Genomic DNA, 21,068 nt, shown 5'->3' with positions numbered 1-21,068 from the left:
TATCGCGTTGAATGGTGTATTTTATTATTTGTTTTAGAGAATATAAGGGAGCATGATCTATAATGAAATCACAAAATAATTCACCAACTAGTGACATAAGTTAGAAACATCGTGTCATTATACTTATTAACTCCGTTGCATTTTGAAAATGAGAAATTGTTGGACTAGAACTGATCAAACAAGATCAAGCTAGACCAAAATGCGCTACACATGTGGTTTGATTTTGGATTACTTTTACATTTTTTTAAAAAAAAAATGGTTGAAATGGAAAAGTAAATTGGAGTTAGTTACTTAGTTAAACTTATACATTCATCACCTAACTTGGAGCTACGAGATGAAGGTTTGTTTTTTCTAAATCCAAACAATGGGATGCTAATTTTCTTAAATCAATTAGTCTAAGGTGCACTCTTGTGCACCTTAGATAGGTGTAACAACGTAGCCCAAAAGCCCAATTACACACAACCCAATTAAAAAAGGCCCTAAAACTAAAAAAGACGAAAATTGCAATACACCCACCCACACCCAATAATTGTAACGTTACTTTCAAACTCAAAACTCTTCTTCTATATGATTTTCTCTCTCCTCTTTTTCACTTTCTCTATCCTCTATTTCATTTTCTCTCAATAAAAATTGCAAAAACATCAATGGATATTAGAGAAGAGATGCAAAATCAAAAGGATCCTCCCTAAAAAAAGACAATTTTATGTAAATTTCACTTAATTTTGTTTGAATTTATATGATTATCACTTAATTTTGTTTGAATATTGTTCGATACTCTATTATTCGAAATTTTTTATTGAATTGTCGAAAAAAATAGTGAAATCAAACGGATACCTTATGTTCACTTTCTGAGATGCATATGTTCATATTTTGAATTCTTATGTTCATATTTTGAATCCTTTTGTAATCTTTCTAAAATGCATATATTCACTTTCTAAATCCATATGTTCATATTTTTTATGTATATGTTCACCTTCTGAAATGCTTAATTATGTTCATACGCATTAAAAAATGAACCAATGCATATGTTCATATTTTTAATACTTATAATGCATATGTTTCATAATCATATTATTTTTTATTACTTCAATTTTTTATGTTCATAATTAAATGCCTTATATTCATAATAATATTTTATATGTTTATAATGTAAATATTCACAGTAAATATTTGTTCATAAATATTCTCATTAAGTCTGTTTATGCATATGTTCTCTTTCTTAAATGCATATGTTTATATTTTTTACGCATATATTCACCTTTTAAATGGTTATATTCAATTTAAGGAAACCAATGCTTACGTTCATATTTTGAATTGTTATGTTTACTTTCTAAAATGCATATGCTCATATTTTTTTATGCCTATGTTCACATTTAAGGGAACCTATGCATATGTTCATGTTTTTCATAATTATGTTCATTGATAAAAAAAAATGCAGATTATCAGATGAAACTCATACACAGATGAAATTGATTGAAACTAAAAAAATTCAATTCATGTAAATCCAAAAAATCAGATAAACAACCAATTCCATAGGAACAGATTCAATCGTTAAATTGAAAAAAACGAGAAAAATAGAAGAAAAAAAAAGAAAAAAAGAAAAAAGGAATTAAAGAAGGAGAAAAAACAGAGTATAATTTGTTCAAAGATTCATATAAACCTTAATCATCGAAATTAAAGCACAAAATCGAAATTCACAAAAAAAATTCATACTTAATAATTACTTTCATGTTGTAAGAAACAAATTCAATAAAAAAAGTGTAAAAAGGGGTGAAAATTAAAAAAAAAAAATAAAAAAAAAAAGAGAGAAAATAAAAAATGGAGAAAAACAGAAGAGAAAAAAAGCTAATGTTCACTTTCTGAAAGCTAATGTTCATATTGTGTTGTTGTTACACCTATTTCTATGTGCATGAGTGTGCACCTAAGAATACGTGTTCTTAAATAGCTCAACATTGAATTGCTCCGTAACTAGAATTGAGCATAGGTTGGCAATCGGCTTGTTTAAGTCTGGCACGACATTGGCCCAACTTATCACGTGTCCATCATAACCCCAACATGACCCAAAAAGACATAACGGTGTGCCATGGGTTGTGGTCTATGGATATACATCATTTTCAAAAATTGGCACAAGTATGACAAGTTGACTCACGTGTCGACTTGCTCATTTTTAATCAATTAACAAAATATCTAAAAACTATTATACATCATTTTCAAAAATTGGCACAAGTATGACGAGTTGACTCACGTGTCCACTTGCTCATTTTTAATCAATTAACAAAATATCTAAAAACTATTAAGAGGAATCCACTTGCAGTTTAACATAACTTGATACATGGGATGAACTATGCATGAGCTGCTCGGTGAAAGTTTGACATGGTATAACATTGAAAAATAGAATCTAATAATCCCACCTTTAAATTAGTGTGTCTTCCATATAAACAATCTCACCTTTTGAAATTCCGGGAAAAAAAAAAATAAATAAATCCCACCTTTATTATATAGGGATCTTCTACTAACAATCCTTGACCGATTTTCTTAAGTTGGTAATCGGTTTTATTAGGTTGTCCTTCCACGTGTTAAATTTTTATTGGTCTATCTTATTTTTTTTATCATTAAAAATTAAAAATTAAAAATCTACCTTGCTTTCCCCACCCCGACAGCCCTACTCCCACCGGCTTTCCCCTTCCACGACGGCTCCACCATCTGCCATCTCCTCCCTCGCTGCAATCCTCTCGTATCTACCATCTCCTCCCTCACTGCAACCCTCTCCCAACCACCCAAATACATCCAATCAATTAAACATTAACAATAATAGATTTAAATCAAACCCTAGAAAAAGGGGGGAAATTAATTACCACCATCAACGGAGAAATGGCAACGAGAGAGGATTTCTCAAGGGTGGTTAGGGTGTTTTTCAGGCCTGCGGTTGGAGTTTTAAGGGCTAGCCGTCTAGATGGGGTTTTTCGGGGCTAAGGTGGAGTTTTTTGGGGCTAAGGGTTGAGTTTTCTAGGTGGTGTTTAGCGGGTTGGGGGTGGAGTTTCGGGGATGGGTCTTGTTTTACGGGGTTGGGTGGTGTCTTTTCATGGCTTGGGTGGCGTTTTACGGGGCTCGGTGGTATTTTTCGTTGCTGGGGTGGTATTTTTCATGGCTAAGAGGTGTTTTTGTGGCTTGGGGTTGAGTTTTTCGAGGTTGGGTGATGTTTTCAAGGTTGCTGGGTTTGTCAGGGTGGTTAAAGGGTTTTCTAGTGTGACTGGAGTGCAATTTCTTGGCTACACTCTAATGCAGCCAAGCTGGCTGCAACAAGCCAAAACGCAGAAGCGTAAGTATGAAACGCAACCATTACTAAAAGCTTCCACATTCTATTTCTGCTTCAAGTTTCCCGCTAGAAGTTTCCTTAATTTTCTCTTTCCTTATTTGGTTTATTTGATTCGATTCTCTTCTCATTCAAATTACACATTTGATTGCAATTTTTTCTCTCCTCTTTTTTTACTCCATTGTTCTTCGCTCTATTGTTCTTCGCTTTTAATCAAGATTTTCTCTCTCCTCCTCTGTTCTGTACTTAACAATGGAGGTGATCGTTATTCCTGACAAAATCATCAATGCAGGTTAGTTTTTGTTGTTTATTATTAATTAGGTTATTGATTAATTGATTTCTGATTTTATATTTTATGAATATGATGATTTTCAATTTATTGATTAAGTGAGTTTGACGACATTGAATTCGATGAATTTTGCTGATTTTTGTGATTTATTTCATGAATTTTGCTGAATTTTGTGATTATTTCAATTTATTATTGATTAATCGAGTTTGACGACATTGAATTCGATGAATTTCAATTATAATTTTGTTCTGCATTTTTATGATTGATTTTTTTATTTTATAATTATTGAATTTTGTTATTTATTTCATGAATTTATTCAAGTTCTATTTAATGATTGTCGTTGATTGAACTATTTCAATTTACAATTGGTATTGATTTCTTGAAAAATTTATGAAATCTTGAATTGATTTTTTCGTTATGATTTTTTTCTTCTTTAATTGAATTTGTTTTTGAGTTCGTTGTATGTATATTTAACATTGTATACGTTTATCATTTATATTTTGATTATGTATATGTTTAATCTGAATACTCCATTCCTATACTATGAACATTAATTGTCTACAAGTGCACAATGTACAATCTCCAGACAATGAATTGTTATTTCATTATGTATAGTAATTGTGAACATTGTATTCGATTTTATGAACATTTTTTGTACATATTATGAACACTTTGTTATTTTTTTATTATTTCAGAGAATTCAAATGCTGTTGTGTTTAAGGAAGCTGAAGTATCTGAATTAATGTTCAAAGAAGTTGGAAGTGAGCAGGAAGCATTTGATTTGTACAATGATTATGCCTTTAAGATGGGTTTTAGTATAAGGAGGAGCAATGTGCGAACAATTTATAACACTAATATATGGCGAAGTAGGAAATATGTATGTTCAAATGCTGGTTTGAAGGATGATTCTAAGAAGGATGTTAGGAGGTATGAGAGGTTGGATTTTCGAACAAATTGTGGTGCGTTTGTTGAGTTCATTATTGAGCGTGGTGTATGGATTGTTGTGCAACATTTAATGGATCATAGTCACCCTATGATTCCAATTGATAAAAGACATTTGCTTAGGTCTCAAAGAAAAGTGAATAAAGAACATTTGAAGGTGATTAGTGTTATGAAGGCTAGTGGTGTTCGGGTTAGTGATTCTCTTCGTGTTATTAGTAAAGAAGTTGGTGGTTCACCAAACCTTGGGTGTACTAAGAAGGATGTATTCAATGCTTTGGATGTTGAAAAGTCAAATAGGCTTGATGGTTCGGATTGTAATCAATTGATCAAGTATTTTGCTCAAAGACAAGCCAAGGAAACAGATTTTTATTATGAATTTGAGGTAGATAAAGCTAACTTTCTTACTTGTGTCTTTTGGAGAGATGGAAGGATGAAAAGAGATTATGAATTTTTTGGGGATTTGATGGTTTTTGATACTACTTATAGAACGAATAAGTACGGCATGATATGTGCCCCATTTATTGGGATGAACCACCATTGTAATAACGTTATGTTTGGCATGGGATTTGTTCTTGATGAAAAAACAGGTAGTTTCATATGGTTGTTTGAATCATTCATGAGATCAATGGGAGGTGGGCGTCATCCAATAACTATAATGACAGATCAAGCACCATCTATTGCTGCTGCTATTCGGGCAGTATTCCCAAGTTCTAGGCATCGATTGTGCACATGGCACCTTGGGGAGAACTCAAAAACAAATATTGGAAAATTTAGAGCTATGAAGGGGTTCACAGACTTGTTTGATTTTCTAACGAAGTATTGTGAAACTGCTGCAGAATTCGAACATTATTGGCCAAGGTACCTTTCATATGAATTCTTATAACACAAAAATGAATTTTGTATATTACCAATTGAATATGTTTTTGGCTATAATTATTTTGTCCACTGTTATTAATTTGTCTTTATGAATATTGTATATTATGTAATGAATATGTATGTTTAATGTATGAACATACTTATTTTAAACTTAAACATTTTTGCATCTATGAATATATAGGGTTTGTGTGTATTATATGACTTGGGTATAAGTATCACTGTTTTACGAGCTTTACTTACTATTTGAACATATTGTTTTATTTTTTGAACTTAGTATTGTAATTTATGAACAGATAAAAGTTTGAATCTGTTTTTTGTAATAGGATGATGGATAAGTACGACTGTCATGATAATGCTTGGTTGAATCATTTGTACTCGATCAAAGAAAGATGGTGTCCAGCTTATTCGAAGGAATATTTTTCTGCAGGAGTTTTGAGTTCACAAAGGAGTGAAACTACTAACCGTTCGGTTTCTCATAGGTTGAGGAAAACAGATGGTATGTGTGATTTTTATAAGACTTTTCTTGATGTTGTGGCTGAGTGGAGAAGTAGGGAAAGCAAACAAGACTTTCGATTTTTGAGAGGTAATCGACACTTGGCGGTTGCTAATGTAAGTCTTCTTATTCATGCTAGAGAGGTGTATACTATTTCGGTTTATATTGTGTTTGAAGATCAATTTGCTAAAGCCATTTCTTGTTGTCTAAGAGAGAAAGTCTGAAAATGATGAGACAATTACTTACTTGGTATGGAGGCCTAACAAGGATATAATTAGGCATGAGGTTATTTTGAACAAATTTACTAGGGTAATCAAATGTACATGTAAGTATTGGAGTGAAATAGGTTTATTGTGTTCACATTCTCTTCGTATTTACAACATCCACTGTGTTCAAAAAATTCCTGAAGAGTACATAGTTAAGAGATGGACTAAAACCGCTATGTGTAGTCATGTGGTTGATGAAGAAACTATAGATGAGAATGTAGTGGCATCTTCTGTTTGGAGGGCTCAAATGACAAGAAAGTTTGTTCAATTGGTGACATCTTGTCAAGATTATGTTGAAGCAAGGGCTGAAATTGAATATACTTTTGATATTCTAAGGGAAAAGGTGGAGAGTGTTAGAGGACCAATACTTTTTGATGATGGAGAAGAGGAGGTTGAAGAGGTTTCTAAAGAAGGTGAGCCTATTCAAAATCCCAAAATAAAAAGAAAAAAGAGTGAGAGAAATGATAGGCCAAAAAGTACGGTTGAAAAAGCTTACAATAAATCCAAGGGGTGGAAGAAAAAGGTTGATAAATATAAGGATGAAGTCAAAGCTACTACTGAAAAGTTTTTCCAGGTATATCTGAATATAATATTAATTTATGTGAATATTAGATTTTAATAAATGAATAATGCTAAAATATCGTTTTTAATTGTAGGTTTTGGATGATGATGGTGATCCTATGATTTATTCACACCCAACAGAACCAGGTTCAAATCTTAATGTCCTTCCAAAACAGAAGAATTTTCAACCATCAACAAAGGTAATTTTTAAATATTTTTCAATACTTTATTTATATTTTTTTTTCAATTTTTTCAATATACATATACATATATATATATATATATATATATATATATATATATATATATATATATATATATATATATATATATATATATATATATATATATATATATAGGGTATTGGTGTCCAATCTGCAACTGAAAAGAGTAATATTTCCACAACAGCTTCTCAGCCATCTTCTTCATATGTAATTACTAATTTGAACTTTACTGTTTTATATATGAATTTAGTCAAATTGATAATGAACTTATATATTATTTCTATTTTGAAGGTATTAGCCGTCCACCAGCAAGAGGAAATACTAATAAATCAAAAAATAATGCTCAACCTACATGTGCACCAGCAGGAGGAAACTTTAATAAGTCAACACATGCTTCTCAACCTTCTTTCTCTAATGTAATTTACTATTTGAACTTTTAATAGTTTTTTATTAGTTTTTATATATTAGATTATGAATATAGGTGTTTTTTTTAATTGACAGGGTGTAGATGGTCCACCAAGAACAGAAAAGTCCAATAAGTCTAACTATACTGCTCAATCTTCATGGGTACCACCAAAAAATTCTTCTAATCCTTCTTCATCAAATGTAAGATATGAAGTTTCCTTTTTGAATGTTTGTTGCTAAAAATATAAACTAAATTTGTATTACATTTGAACACCTTTTATGTGATGTAGGTATCAAGTCAATTAGGATCTCAAGCTAAAAAAAGAAAACATCCTGAAGTTAACTCCAACAGAAGTTTTCAATATGAAAAGAGTAAATGGTATCAGGTAATATGATTTTTTTTATATTAAATTATAAATATGTGCATTTTATTTATGAACAAAATTTACTTTTTTAATTTTCTTTTTTGTAATTTTTAGTATTTTGATGTCGGTCGCAATGCAAGGAATGAAGTGCCTCTTCTAATGTGTCTCATTATGATGAAATGTTATCAATGTTTGACAAGACAAGTTAGTCATAGATTTATTCCTTATTTTTCATTGAAATTGTAATAATATACAAATTTTATTACTTTTCAATTTATAAATCTATTTTTTCATTGTTTTTCAATTTTATTATTGTTGTTTATTATTTTTAAAATTAACACAAATACTGAACATCTAGACTTGCTTTTTTGAAGAAAGTTAAATGTAAACAGTTTGCTACAAATTAAACATAAAATTTCAGTCTCAAATTTAAAAAAAAACATTTGTCTTTCAAACTAATCATTCAAACACACTAAATAAAACCACAATTTCTTCAACATGATTAATTCACAACATCAATCTTCAATTCTTCTTCTTGCAGCCATCTTCACTCTGTATCCTTCTTTATTTGTGGTACTTAGAATAATTTCTGCACAATATTTCAGCCTGAGCTTCCGGATTTGATCAATCTGTTTTCACAAAAGTGAATATATTATTAAAGGTTTTGAACATTTTTAAAAAAAAATGAATATACTCATAATTATGAGTAAGATTGTTAAAATACTTACATCATTAGCCACCAAGTCACAATCCCACTCCACCAAATTTTCTGTGGTGTATGTCTCCATATGTTTCATTAAGTAAATAGCACAATTGTCATGATCCAAATTGCTTCTCCATTTCATCTTAATCAGATTTGTTTTGAAGCTCTTTACTTTATTGAAATCGGCTTCTTTGTAATCTTCAATTTTTAGAAAGTGTGCAAAAGCTTCAAGCTGAAATATGAAATTAAACAAACTGAAATGTTGAATAATGGACAAACAAAATTGATCACATAACAGAAAATTGAACAAAGGAAATTTAGTAATTTACCATTTTTTCTGGATTGTCTTCATATTTTGTACTTGCTTTTACATTCATTGGTAGCTTTCTGTTGTCGATTAAGTCAATCGTGCCATTGTACATGTTGATGCACATTAAGTAGAAATGCTTATATGCAGCTACAGGAAAAAAGAATTGCTTAAAGTCTTTGGTTCTTTGAATGCTACTGTTTGTTATTTCATAGTGCAATCTTTGTGCAAACTTTTCAAATCTCTGTTCTTTTGAAGTGTTTGGAGTTGCACCTTTGTCTGTGCATACTATCAGCTGCATATCAAATACAAATAAATGAACATGTTATGTTATAATAATGAACATTTTTTACCAAAATTGAACATTAAGACAATGATAAATAATATGAATTGTAAATTAAAGCAGATATCTTCTTACATATGGCATTGTGGAGAAGTAAAGGCAATGTTTTTTGCCCTTGATGTTGAGAATATGTGCCCAGGCATCAATAACGGCGGTGTCGACTTCTGAATCAGTTCCAAGTGTCTTCATTTCACCTCTGTTGACACTGTTTTCTCCATCATGGTACAAAAGCTCACTACCAAAACAAACAAAAAAAAATTTAAAACTTATGAAAGAATGAACAATACTTATTAGTTTTTGAATAATACAGTATCAAGTTATGAATAATGAAATTCACAGATAAAACTTACTCATTAGGACCTTCACTGAATGCATAGTCAAAAATGGTTGCATTCATTGCGTTGACATCCTTGAACAAATCTTTGTATTTTATCATGAAAGGGGATTTAAGAGAAGGAGGCAGTCTTTTAATTTCTCTCCTTGGTCTTTTCTTTGCCTCTACATCCTTTGTTCTAATTGAAAAAACATGATATTTTTTTTAAGGATATATGAAGGTTTAAAGTATATATATGAACAAAAATATTGAGATTATGAACTTTAAAAACTTTTCAGAAATGAAAAGTGATTATACCTTTCTTGTTTATCTGTTGCACTCTTTTCTGCCTCAATTTGCAATTTTGGCTCAGTGTTCTTCTCCCTGATTTATTAACAATTAAAGTATATATTTGAATAAAAAGGGACAAATTATGAACGTCAAATTTTCTTTTACCGTTGTTCAGTTCCTGGATTTTTTTGTTCCTCACTTGGTGCTGCTTCTTTATATCTGAGAACAATACATTATGCATTTAAAAATGAACATTAATATAAATAAACTGAACAAGTATAGAAAACTTAACCATAAATTTTATATATTTCATCATAATCACATAAGTTTTCCCAGAATATTTACAATACAAAAGTACTTCATTCTAATACTTGTTCATTTCAATTACATTTTGTCCAAAATAATTCACAGTACTTGATCTTAGTACTTGATAAAAAAATTTCAGAGTACTTCATCCAGTACTTGACCAAAAAAATTCATCTTCATACTACATCCTAGCACTTCATCTATTATATGTCCTACAGAAAAACTAATGTCCAGTTTAGAGTTACTTTACCCTTCATTAAACGGGAAGTTTCCTGACTGTGGCTGGTCAAAAATATCTGTCAGAGTTGTATCGGGGTTGTTCAACATATCTCCAAATTCTGATGGATCAAATATCAGAATCTCTTCTGTTTCAAGTGCTGACATTCCTAATCCGAGATTCAAGTTGATTTTTGATCCACTTGCAATCACAGCTTCTTGGGGGCTTGGGGAAGGACTTTCATTAATCCTCAAGTCAAAAGGATTGCTCGGGTCAAATGTAGCTTTCCCTTTTTCCTTAGCTGCTGCTTTCTTTTTTGCTTGTTTTTTTTTTTCTGCTGCTAATCTCTCTGCCACTCTTTGCAAGTACTCTCTCTCAACTTCATCCAATGCACGCAAAAAGGACTCTGACCCAAACACTTCGTCATCTTGACTCAAGATTGAAAGTTCCTTTAACTTCTTTTCAATGAACTCTCCCATTGTTTTGAAAAGGAGATTGTTCGGGAAAAGTTCCTTGGCACGTTTGAGTTTTGCTGCCATCTTTGACAAATATCCACCTAGAGTTTTTGCCAGATCAATTAACTCTTCCATGAATTGGTCCTACAAAATTAACATAACATATAGAGGATATGAACATTCAGTATCCAATTATAAACATCAATAGCAAAAAAATGAACATAATACTTTTTTAATATAAATATAGAACTGAATACTTTGAATCGAAAAACAAAATTGTGAATTTGGAGATGAACATAAAAGTAAACAAACCGTATCTGTTTTTTCTGGTACATCTATAACAGCCTATTTGATTTGGATTCTTGGTAACATTGTTCCTAATCCATAATCCTTCTTCTCCAACTTCATTCTTTCAATCACCATGTCCTTGTTCCAAACAGAAATCAGTGGTGGAGTTCTTGGTGTTACAATACCCTTTCTTTGCAATCGATCAAAGTAAGTCAACTGAGCAAACATAGAATAATTCATATAAAAATATGAACAATCAAGTATATAAAATGAATATTTTAAATAAACTAAAGTAACAAATGTTTCACTGTTATTATATTCTGAATAACTAAATTAAATATATGAATAAACATAATGAATAAATGAATTATAGAAATACCATTAAGAAAGGCAATGGACCCTTATAGAACCCTTTCTTGTTGCTTTTCCAATCAGAAGTAGTATCCATCAAGCTTCTAAGTACATACTTGCACCAATTGTACTCCTTGATTTCATTACAATATTTGAATGAATATAGGAACTTGTAATGACAGGTGATGCTCTGGCTGCTTTTCATTAAACAGTTTACAGCAAGTACAATGAAATCAATGATGAAAATTTCATTTGCTTCACCCGAGTTTTGTTGAATAGCAGGTGATTTTTCAACTTTCTTCTTCCTCTTTTTCTTGTCATTCTCTTTTTCTTGTTCTTCAGGTGCATACTTTCCCAAAATCAAGTGAGTTTTTGGGCTTCCAGAGGTGATGTTGTATGCTTTTCTCCACCTTCATATTTTATTTTAAAAAATAAGTAAAAATTTCAGAATAATGAATATACTTAAATTAATAATGAACATCAGTGAATTTATATTGAATATTAATAAACTGAACATATTTTAACCTTGTTAATAGACTTTCTTGCTCTTCCTCCTCATCAGATTCAGCTATTTCTTCAACTTCTGTCACAACTTTTTCTCCTCTTGGTATTCCATATACCAATTCTACATCATCTTCACAAATCTCAATAGATTTGTTGAAAGGCAAAAACAGTGTGCAACTGTTTTCTTCAAAGTTCTTCACCAACCAAGCACAAAATTTTTGGTCATTTTGTGGCAAGTTAACATCAAGTATAGCTCCAAACCCCATTTGAACAACAAGTTCTTTTTGAGCTGGACTCAAATGTTTCGCAAAAGTCATGAATTTGAAGTGTCCAACTCTAACACCTAATCTGTCTTTTTCATCATCCAATATGTTCTCATCATCATCATCTAAATTCACCACTTCAATTTCATCTTCATCAGTTTCTGGTTCTCTCTTTCTTTTTCTTTATAGGTTTTTTCTTTTCCTCAACTTTTTCCTCCTTCAACATCTTCAACTCTTTTTTCAATTCCTTCAACTCATTTTCCTTTAACTTCTTATCCTTCAACTCCTTTTTCTTTAGAATTGCTTTTGATTTTTTTGAACTTTGTCCTTCATCTTTTTGTCCCTTCATCTTTTTCTGTGTTAAGTCCTTCTCTTTCAAATTTTTTTGTTCCTGTTTCTTACCAGGAGATTTCTTAATACCTTGATCAACAATTCTTTTTTCCTTTTCCTTTTTTGCACTTTCTCCTGATTTTTTTTTACAGCAATATGTTTCCTTTTCATTTTAGTTCTACAAAAAAAAATGAATAAATTCATTATACAAAATGAACATAAAAAACCATTTAGTGAATATAGACCAGAATTGAAGGTTTTCTTACTTAGCATCAACCATTGAAAGAGATTCATGTTCAGAAGCTATAGCAAGTTGTACAAGTCGATTTTGAGGCATATCTCTGTAGATATAAGAATGAATATCAAAACAAATAAAATGAATAAACATTATATTAATATGAACATTGTCTAATAATATTTTTTCTTACTCTGCTTCTTTTTCAGTAGGTTTTTTAGAAGAATTTTCTTGTTGTTCATAACCTTGATTATCACCTTCTTCAGAAAAAGTGTCATTCAGTTCTGATGGTATTGGTCTATGTTCAGAAACAGTTCGCTTCAGTTCTGATGGTTTTGGTTGATCAGAAGGTACATTTTCATTGTTGTGTTCAATTCTAAACTAAGGTTAAAATATGCACAACAAAAGAAACACAATGAATTTATAAATTAAGATTGCACAAGTTTAAGGCAATACATAACTAAGTTGGAAGTGCAAATTTAATATTCTATTATGAAAACTGAACAACATCCATTAAAAACTGAATATCAAATAAACATAAATGAAGTTTATCCAATATTAAATAAAATGCGTACACTTGTTTCCTAGTTTCAACAGAAGGTTGTTCAACACTAGGCTGTCCAGCATCATTTTCTCTGTATATAAATTAGAATACAAATTACTAAATCCATATCATAAAATCGAAAAAAAAAAAACTATGTAAAAACTAACAACAAGTGAACAATAATGAATATTAACAAAAATTAAGTATATTACATACCCTTTTTCATTTAGGGGGTCCGAAATTTCTACAGTTTTAGTGTTAAAAGTTCCAAAAGTTTGTTGTTCACAAATTTCTTTTGTTTGTTCAGAAGGATTTGAACGTCGTTCATTTTCTCTGTCATAAATTGAAATGTACAATAATCATATTTTTATTGCATATAGTGAATACAAGAATAATTATAATGAACTTAAGTACAATAAACATGAACTTAACAAGTGAATATAAGAATAATGAAAATGAACTTAAGTACAATAAACATGAACTTAGCAAGTGAATATAAGAATAACGAAAATGAACTTAAGTACAATAAACATGAACTTAACAAGTGAATATAAGAATAATGAAAATGAACTTAATTACAATAAACATGAACTTAACAAAGCGAACATACTTGTCATTTGTACTTTTTTCATCCTCAGTTTGAACTTCTCTTTCCAAGTCCTTTAAAATTTTTGGATCAACAATTGGACTTTTTACTTCTTCCTTCTTTTTCTTTCCAAATAATTGAGAAAGAGTTATGTTTTAGATATTTAGGGTTTTTAGTGCAAAATCAAAATTCATATAACATAAATATAACAATGAATAACAACAAATTTATGATTCTTACGCATGATCTTCATCATCTGAACTAGTTGTATCTTCTTTGGGTTTTCTACATAATAAAAAAAAACGAACAAATACTTCATAATTTTCGACAAAAATAATAAAAATTAACTTTAAAATGTAAACTCTATAAAATATGAACAATATTCACAGAATTGGAGAGGAAAACGAAAGAAATTCAACATAAATTATGCTAATTTTGAAGTTACCCTTTTTTCGGAGATGGTAGAAGCTTGCTTGCCATGGATTTTCAATTTTTTAGAGAGAGAAATCAAGAGAAAGGAGAGAGAAAATTAGATAATGGAGAGAGAAAATAATTTTAAGTGAGGAAGTAAATGGTTAGAAGTTGGAATTAATGGCGGTTTGAATATGATGGTTTTTTTTTTCCGAAATATGGCGTGGGCTGTATGTTTGATGGGTTGAAGCTGCTGTTTGGTTTGGGCCGCGAGTATTGGGCCGCGTGTTGTTGCAGCTATCTTGGCTGCACTAGAGTGCAGCCAAGACCGATTGTGACTGGAGAGTTTTGTGGTGGGTGCATATCAGGGTTGCAATTCAGGGGGTAAATGGGTTGTCGGGGTGGTGGATTGGTGGCCCAAGGAGAGAGAATGATCAAACTTCTTCTATTTTATCACACCATCTTGAGTCTTACAAGTTGTAGGTCAAAGGGATTGTTAATGGAAGATCCCTATCAAAGGTGAGATTGTTTCTTGAAGACATACTAAAGGTGGGATTATTAGATTCCATTTTTCCTATAACATTTATGCTTGATTTACTCATGTCTTTTTATCATTTATTTATCTCTTAACTTGGATTTTAGAAATGAAATTTTAGCACTAATGATGTGTTTTTTTTTTTAATAAGAAGATGAATTCTTGCACCAATAATTGATTGTTGGTGCAATGGTGATTAGGCTGCACTTGGTAAGGAGGATCGCGTGTTCGATCCTTCATAACAACAATTGGGAGGGGAGTGGAACCTAACTACGCAGAATTGAACCTCGAATCCGGATTAGTCTAAAAGGGTGAACCAAGTGGAGCACAACAAACAAACAAAAAAAAATGAATTCTTGGAACAATTCTTGTAATAAATGAGATTTTAATGATTTTTCTTTTCATAATAAAGGCTTAGCTTAAATCACTTAATTAGGGTGGTTGTTTGAATTTATTTGGTAAAAGAAACACACACATGATATAAATATTATTAATCTTTTATTGAGTAGTTTGTAACTATCTCGGCGTATCTCTCACAACTAATACTCAATATATGTATATATATATATATATATATATATATATATATATATATACATATATAGGGAGGGATCCGGTGAGAATAGGTTCATATGCGAGAATTCATACTTATATGAGAACTGATCTATAATTTAGAACACGTGAGTAAAAATTTAGAACATACGAGTAAAAATTTAGAACATGCGACTCAAATTTAAATTTAGAACATATGACTAATAATTTAGAACATATGACTAATAATTTTGAACATATGAATAATAATTTTGAACATGTGTGTGAGCAATAATTTAGAACATCTGCTTCAAAAATTAGAACATGTGAGTAAAAATTTTAAAAATTTGCTTTATGAAATTTAGAACATATGATTAAAATTTAGAAGATTTAAAATTTAGAAAATCTGATTTAAAGTTTAGAACGTGTGAATAAAAAATTTAGAACAGTTGGTATAAAATATAAAAAATGGTAGTAAAATTATTGAACATATAAGTAAAAATATAGAACATGTGAGTAAAAATTGGAACATATGCTTTCGAATTTAGAACATATAACTAAAAATCTTAGAACACACGCACGTTTTATAATTTAGAACATATAAGTTAAAATTTCGGAATAAGTCATTCAAAATTTATAACGTCTAACCTAACTAATTTTTTGTTTAGAACATGTGAGTACTAATTTAGAACATCTGATTTAATTTAGATTTAAATCAGATTTAAAATTTAGAACATATGAGTAAAAATTTAGAACATAAAAAGTGTTTTCACATAAGAAAAATTCTCACGAGAGCCTCCCCATATATATATATATATATATATATATTAATGCATGGCTACAATTTTCCAGCGTTTTCTCTCTCCTCCTTCATTCAACGCGCCATTTTCTCTCTCCTCCTTCAATTTCTCTACTCCTTTCTTATTACTATTTGCTTTGATTCTTCTTCAACTTCTTTGTTTCTTTATCGAGGTTATTTTCGTTGATTTTAGTTTGATTTTCATTGATTAAAGTTTGATTTTCGTTGATTTTAGTTTGATTAATTAAGGTTTTCGTCAATTGAATCTTCATTACTTAAGTTTTTTGTCAATTTTTTTTTGCGATTTTCAATTCAATTTCCGTTCGAAATGTTTGCTCATTAGCAACCAAGTATTTGCTCATTTAACAAATGAACAGTTAACTATTTGCTCATTTGCCAAATGAGCAAAAAATTAAAAAAATTTACAAAAAATCACCTTTTATAAGACATTTTTTGCAAGAAACCACCTTATATATATATATATATATATATATATATATATATATATATATATATATATATATATATATATATATATATATATATATATATATATATATATATATATTTGCAATGACATATCTTAATCCTTTTTTTTTGCAATGACACACCTTTGGCCGCAAAAGAGGGTTTGACCCAGTTTTCCGGCGTTGACTCCACCATGTGCGACTCACGTGACCTCTTAAAACCACTCTCCAACTATGCCACCCACCAGAACACCCAGCGCCTACCCACCCTAGCTGCCGAGACCGCCTTCCCAACCCACCACCACCATATCTTGACATTCATCACCTCTTATGCAGAAATACCCCAATAAGGAAGTCCGATTTCTTCCACATAAACCCTAGTTTGATGAACTTATGCCCCAATTCTACCCCCAGACTATGTGCACACGAGAATGCCCCCCCCCTTTTTTAAAAAAAAAATCTGTTTGACCAATTTAAAAAAATTAATTATGTAAAGCGTGCCCTTACCTTCCCGCAACATCAGAACATCCCCATTAGAGTAGTTGTAATTTTGTAAAAGTTTCCTTTGAGGCTTGGACAAAAAGTAAAAAAAAATAAAATAATAATAATAAAAAAAAACCTTAAAAGTACAATTAAAAAAAAAGGAATACTAATGCTTCTAGGATTCTACACCTAACCCCTATTCCCCTAAAGTCTAATATTTCCAATTTTCCGACTTCCCAAAATCCCAACTATTCGTACAAATCCCCAATACCCCAACCACACTAAAAAAACAAATAGTCTCCAACAGTAAAAAAAAATACGAGTACTTTGCAATTACTCCGTATTCAACAGTTATAACCTTTAGGTTTTGACGAAATTGAAAATTGGTCGAATTTTTGTGTAATTTTGTATTGTTTCTTGTTTGTGGGTGTCATATCTACCAAATTAAGGTTAGTTACTTTTTTTATTGTCCTTTGTTATTCTTTAATGTTTTAATTTTTGTCCTTAATTTGGTTGTTGAATGTTGATATTTTTAATAAATTTTATGATTGAAATTGATATGAATTATATAATCTGTTGAATATTGCACATTGATAATTTGTTACGGTGGTACTTTATTACTATTAGTAAATTGTAAATTTGTTTGACATGAGGGATTATCAATTAATTGTAAATCTATACAAAATAATTGTATCTTGTTAAAGTGTGGAGTAATTGTAAAAAAAAACTAATTATACTCATTTAAAATTACAGTATGAAGAGAACAAAAACAAGAGATATTACAAGTTTTTTTTTTTTTCAAAAAGAGTTCATAAAGAATCTGGTGCTACCTCTAGTCATAATCCTCCCCAATCTCAAGCAAATCAACCTGATTTTTCTCAACCAATTGATAATCCTCCATCTCAAGAAACTGAAAATAGCCCTCAAAATTTAGGAGGTGAAGCAGAAATAGGAGCTAGCTCAAATCCTAGGACTGAAGCTCCAAACGATGAAGAAAGATTAAATGTGGTTGATGTTGTAAATCTTTCTCATGACCCAGGACTAAGAAAAAAAATATATGAGTTTCATCCAGATGACAGGGATCTTGTTAAGAGAGCATGTATTCAAAGAAAACTTTGCCAGCCTAAAGACTATATATGAATTTCCTCAAAGACCTTTTGGGCCGAAAATGCGTCGATTTAACCCTTATGGGTAAAGATGGACGTGGGTCGTGCCGGCACGTGGGCGGCACGGGCCCGACACGACTCTGGCACGACACGGTCACCGGCACGGCGTCCCACTTGTGGGTCGTGGGCCGTGCCGTGGAAACAAAAATGAGATTTTGGCACAAGCACGGCCGGCAGCACGGTGGCTGGCCCGTGGGTCGTCACGCCGGCGCGACCTGGCATTATTGTTTTTTGCAAAATTAATAAAATTATTTATATAAACTTAAACATAATTTATTAATATAATCTTAATTAAATTAAGGTTGTTCAAAAAATATATATATATATATTAACATTAACATAAGCAATTAATAAGATTATTAATATAAACTTAAGTTGTTAAAAACATTATATATATATATTTTTTTAATATACATATATAAAAATAAATAAATAAAAAAAAAATTATGGTTGGCCCGCGGCACGGCCCGCCAGGCACGTGGGTCGTGCCGTGCCGTTGGCTGGGGTGTGCCAATAGTTGGCACGGCACGGAACGACGACCCGGCACGGCATGATGCCCATCTTTACTAAGCTAATTGGTTTAAAAAGTATAAATCTTGGCTTGAGTGTAGTGCAACGTTTTGTTTTCCTTGCTATTATTCAAGAATGAAAATTCACCAGGTGGAGATGCTTTTGTAAGTGGTGGATTTAGAGCTTGGAATAAAACAAATGCATATGATAAGCATTTTGGAGGACATATGAGTGCCCACAATCAAGCTATGGGGAATTTAAATGTTTTTAAAAATCAGATAGGTTCCATTGCATGTGGTTTATCTAAGCAAACTGAGGATACTATGAGTAAGTATCGAAAGAGACTACAAGCTTCTATTAAGTGTTTGAGGTGCGTGGTTATTACTTCAAGGGTTACCGCAACGTGGTCATGATGAAAGTGAGTCTTCGTCGAATCGAGGTAATTTTTTAGAACTTCTGAAATTTCTTGCAACTGAAAATTTTGATGTTCGGCAAGTAGTTCTTGAAAATGCTCCGAGTAACTCTCAAATGACATCTCCTACTAATAAAATAGACGTCATTGATGCTTGTGCAATAGAATTAACCAAAGCAATAATTGATGAATTGGGAAGTGATTTATTTGCTATTCTTGCTGATGAGTCTGTTGATATATCTGATAAAGAACAAATGGCTCTTTGTTTGCGATACATAAATAAAAGAGGAGAGGTGACTGTACACTTTCTTAGTATTATCCATGTTGTTGATACCAAATCTCTGACCCTAAAAGCTGCAATTGAATCCTTACTTATGGAGCATTCTCTCACTTTTTCTAAAGTTTGTGGTCAAAGTTATGATGGTGCCAGAAATATGCAAGGTGAAATTAACGGCCTTAAAACTTTGATTAAAAGTGAATCTGAATCTGCATATTTTGTTCATTGTTTTGCCCATCAACTCCAATTGACTCTTGTTGTCGTAGCTAAGAAAAATGCTGATTGTGGGTGGCTATTTGTTGATGTGCTTGCACCATTATTGAATTTTGTGGGTGGTTCACCTAAGAGAAAAGAGTTTCTTCGACAAAAACAGGCTGAACATGTTGCGGAGGCACTAACTTTGGGTGAACTTGAATTGGGAACTGGTTTAAATCAGGAGCGTAGCTTGAGTAGACCCAACGATACTCGTTGGGGTTCTCACTTTAGAACCATTTTGAATGTGCTTAATTTGTATCCCACGATTCTTGAGTCACTTGATGACATTGGAGCTATTTCTGATCGTGTTGATAGGAATAAAGCTGAGTCACTTACTCACTTATTGATGACCTTTGATCTTATCTTTGTGGCACATTTGATGAAGAGTATATTTTCTATTACAAATGAGTTGCACATGGCATTACAAAAAAGTGATCAAGATATTGTGAATGCAATGACAATGGTTGATGTAACTAAGAGACATTTACAAGAGTTACGAGATGATGGTTGAGATTATCACATGGAAAAAGTAACCACATTTATGGTTAAGTATGACATTGAAATTCCTAACATGGAAGAAAAGTATGTTGTCCCAGGGAGACGACAATTTCGTGATGGTAGGCCACAAGTGACTAAACTTCACCATTTTCGAGTTGAAGTTTTTCTAAGTGTCATTAATCTACAATTTGCAAGAACTTGATTATCGATCTGATAAGGTAAGTAAGGAATTACTTATATGCATGTCTTGCTTTAATCCCATTAACCGATTTTCTTCTTTTGACATTAACAAATTGATCCGACTTGCTAAATTTTATTCCAATAAATTTCGAGTGTTGAAATTTCTTTTATGGAAGATTCACTTACAAAATTTATTGTGGATATAAAAAGTGATGAGAGATTTTTGAATTTGAAGAACCTTAATGAGCTTTCCATGAAACTTGTTGAGACACAAAAGAATGAAACTCATCTGATAGTATCCCTGTGGCGACAGCTTGTGTTGAAAGAGCTTTAAATTTTCAGGAATAACTCAAATTAAAAGCAAATTGCGCAATAGCATGGGGGATCAGTTGTTGAATGATTGTTTGGTTACTAATCTAGAAAAAGATTTGTTTTTGAATGTAAGCATAGATGCTATCGTAAACCGATTTCAAAATATGAAAACTCGACGAGAACAATTGTAACTTTTTAAGTAGAACTTTGTTATGATCGAAATTTTTTATTACATTATGAATTTACCTCTATGAATAGAAGTTTTTTTTTAAAAAAAAAATAAAATAAAAATAGCCTATATCCTTTTATGTTGGTAGATATTGGTGCCCCCCTTTGTTGAAATTCCTAGATCCGCCACTGGTCTTTTGCCTACTAGAGTTTATCAACTATTTCCAATTGAAAATCTAAGTTGCTCAACCATTACTTCAATTCGACTTCGGAAACATTCTTAGCAATTTAATG

The 21,068-nt window shown here is 31.2% G+C and overlaps 2 protein-coding genes across 2 annotated transcripts; both read left to right on the top strand.

Moving 5' to 3' along the window:
• Nucleotides 1–3,144: 3,144 nt before the first annotated feature.
• LOC145557412 (protein FAR1-RELATED SEQUENCE 5-like) lies at nt 3,145–6,137 on the top strand. The gene is made up of 3 exons (XM_081618594.1): nt 3,145–3,319; nt 4,298–5,402; nt 5,744–6,137. The coding sequence occupies exons 1-3, from the start codon at nt 3,145–3,147 to the stop codon at nt 6,135–6,137; spliced, it is 1,674 nt and encodes a 557-aa protein (XP_081474720.1).
• An 8,543-nt stretch (nt 6,138–14,680) lies between these two features.
• Nucleotides 14,681–20,127, top strand: LOC145557411 (uncharacterized). Its single transcript, XM_081618593.1, has 4 exons — nt 14,681–14,700; nt 17,803–18,095; nt 18,823–18,999; nt 19,064–20,127. Exons 1-4 carry the CDS (start codon nt 14,681–14,683, stop codon nt 20,125–20,127), a joined length of 1,554 nt encoding a protein of 517 aa, XP_081474719.1.
• Nucleotides 20,128–21,068: the final 941 nt, after the last annotated feature.

Source organism: Chenopodium album, chromosome 9 (genome assembly GCF_948465745.1).
Source record: "Chenopodium album chromosome 9, dcCheAlbu1.1, whole genome shotgun sequence".
NCBI classification, from domain to species: Eukaryota; Viridiplantae; Streptophyta; class Magnoliopsida; order Caryophyllales; family Amaranthaceae; genus Chenopodium; species Chenopodium album.
Note: the sequence above shows the minus strand (reverse complement) of the source record. Positions and strands in the feature narration are given on the sequence as shown.

Bases quoted from the DNA above. Each gene is read 5' to 3' on its own strand.
- LOC145557411 (XM_081618593.1), top strand. From the start codon at position 14,681: ATGGAAGATCCCTATCAAAG. The intron at 14,701-17,802 runs GTGAGATTGTTT...TTTTTCAAAAAG, and splicing joins ATGGAAGATCCCTATCAAAG to AGTTCATAAAGAATCTGGTG. The intron at 19,000-19,063 runs GTAAGTATCGAA...TATTACTTCAAG, and splicing joins GCAAACTGAGGATACTATGA to GGTTACCGCAACGTGGTCAT.
- LOC145557412 (XM_081618594.1), top strand. From the start codon at position 3,145: ATGGCTAAGAGGTGTTTTTGTGGCTTGGGGTTGAGTTTTTCGAGGTTG. The intron at 3,320-4,297 runs GTAAGTATGAAA...TTATTATTTCAG, and splicing joins ACAAGCCAAAACGCAGAAGC to AGAATTCAAATGCTGTTGTG. The intron at 5,403-5,743 runs GTACCTTTCATA...TTTTTGTAATAG, and splicing joins TTCGAACATTATTGGCCAAG to GATGATGGATAAGTACGACT.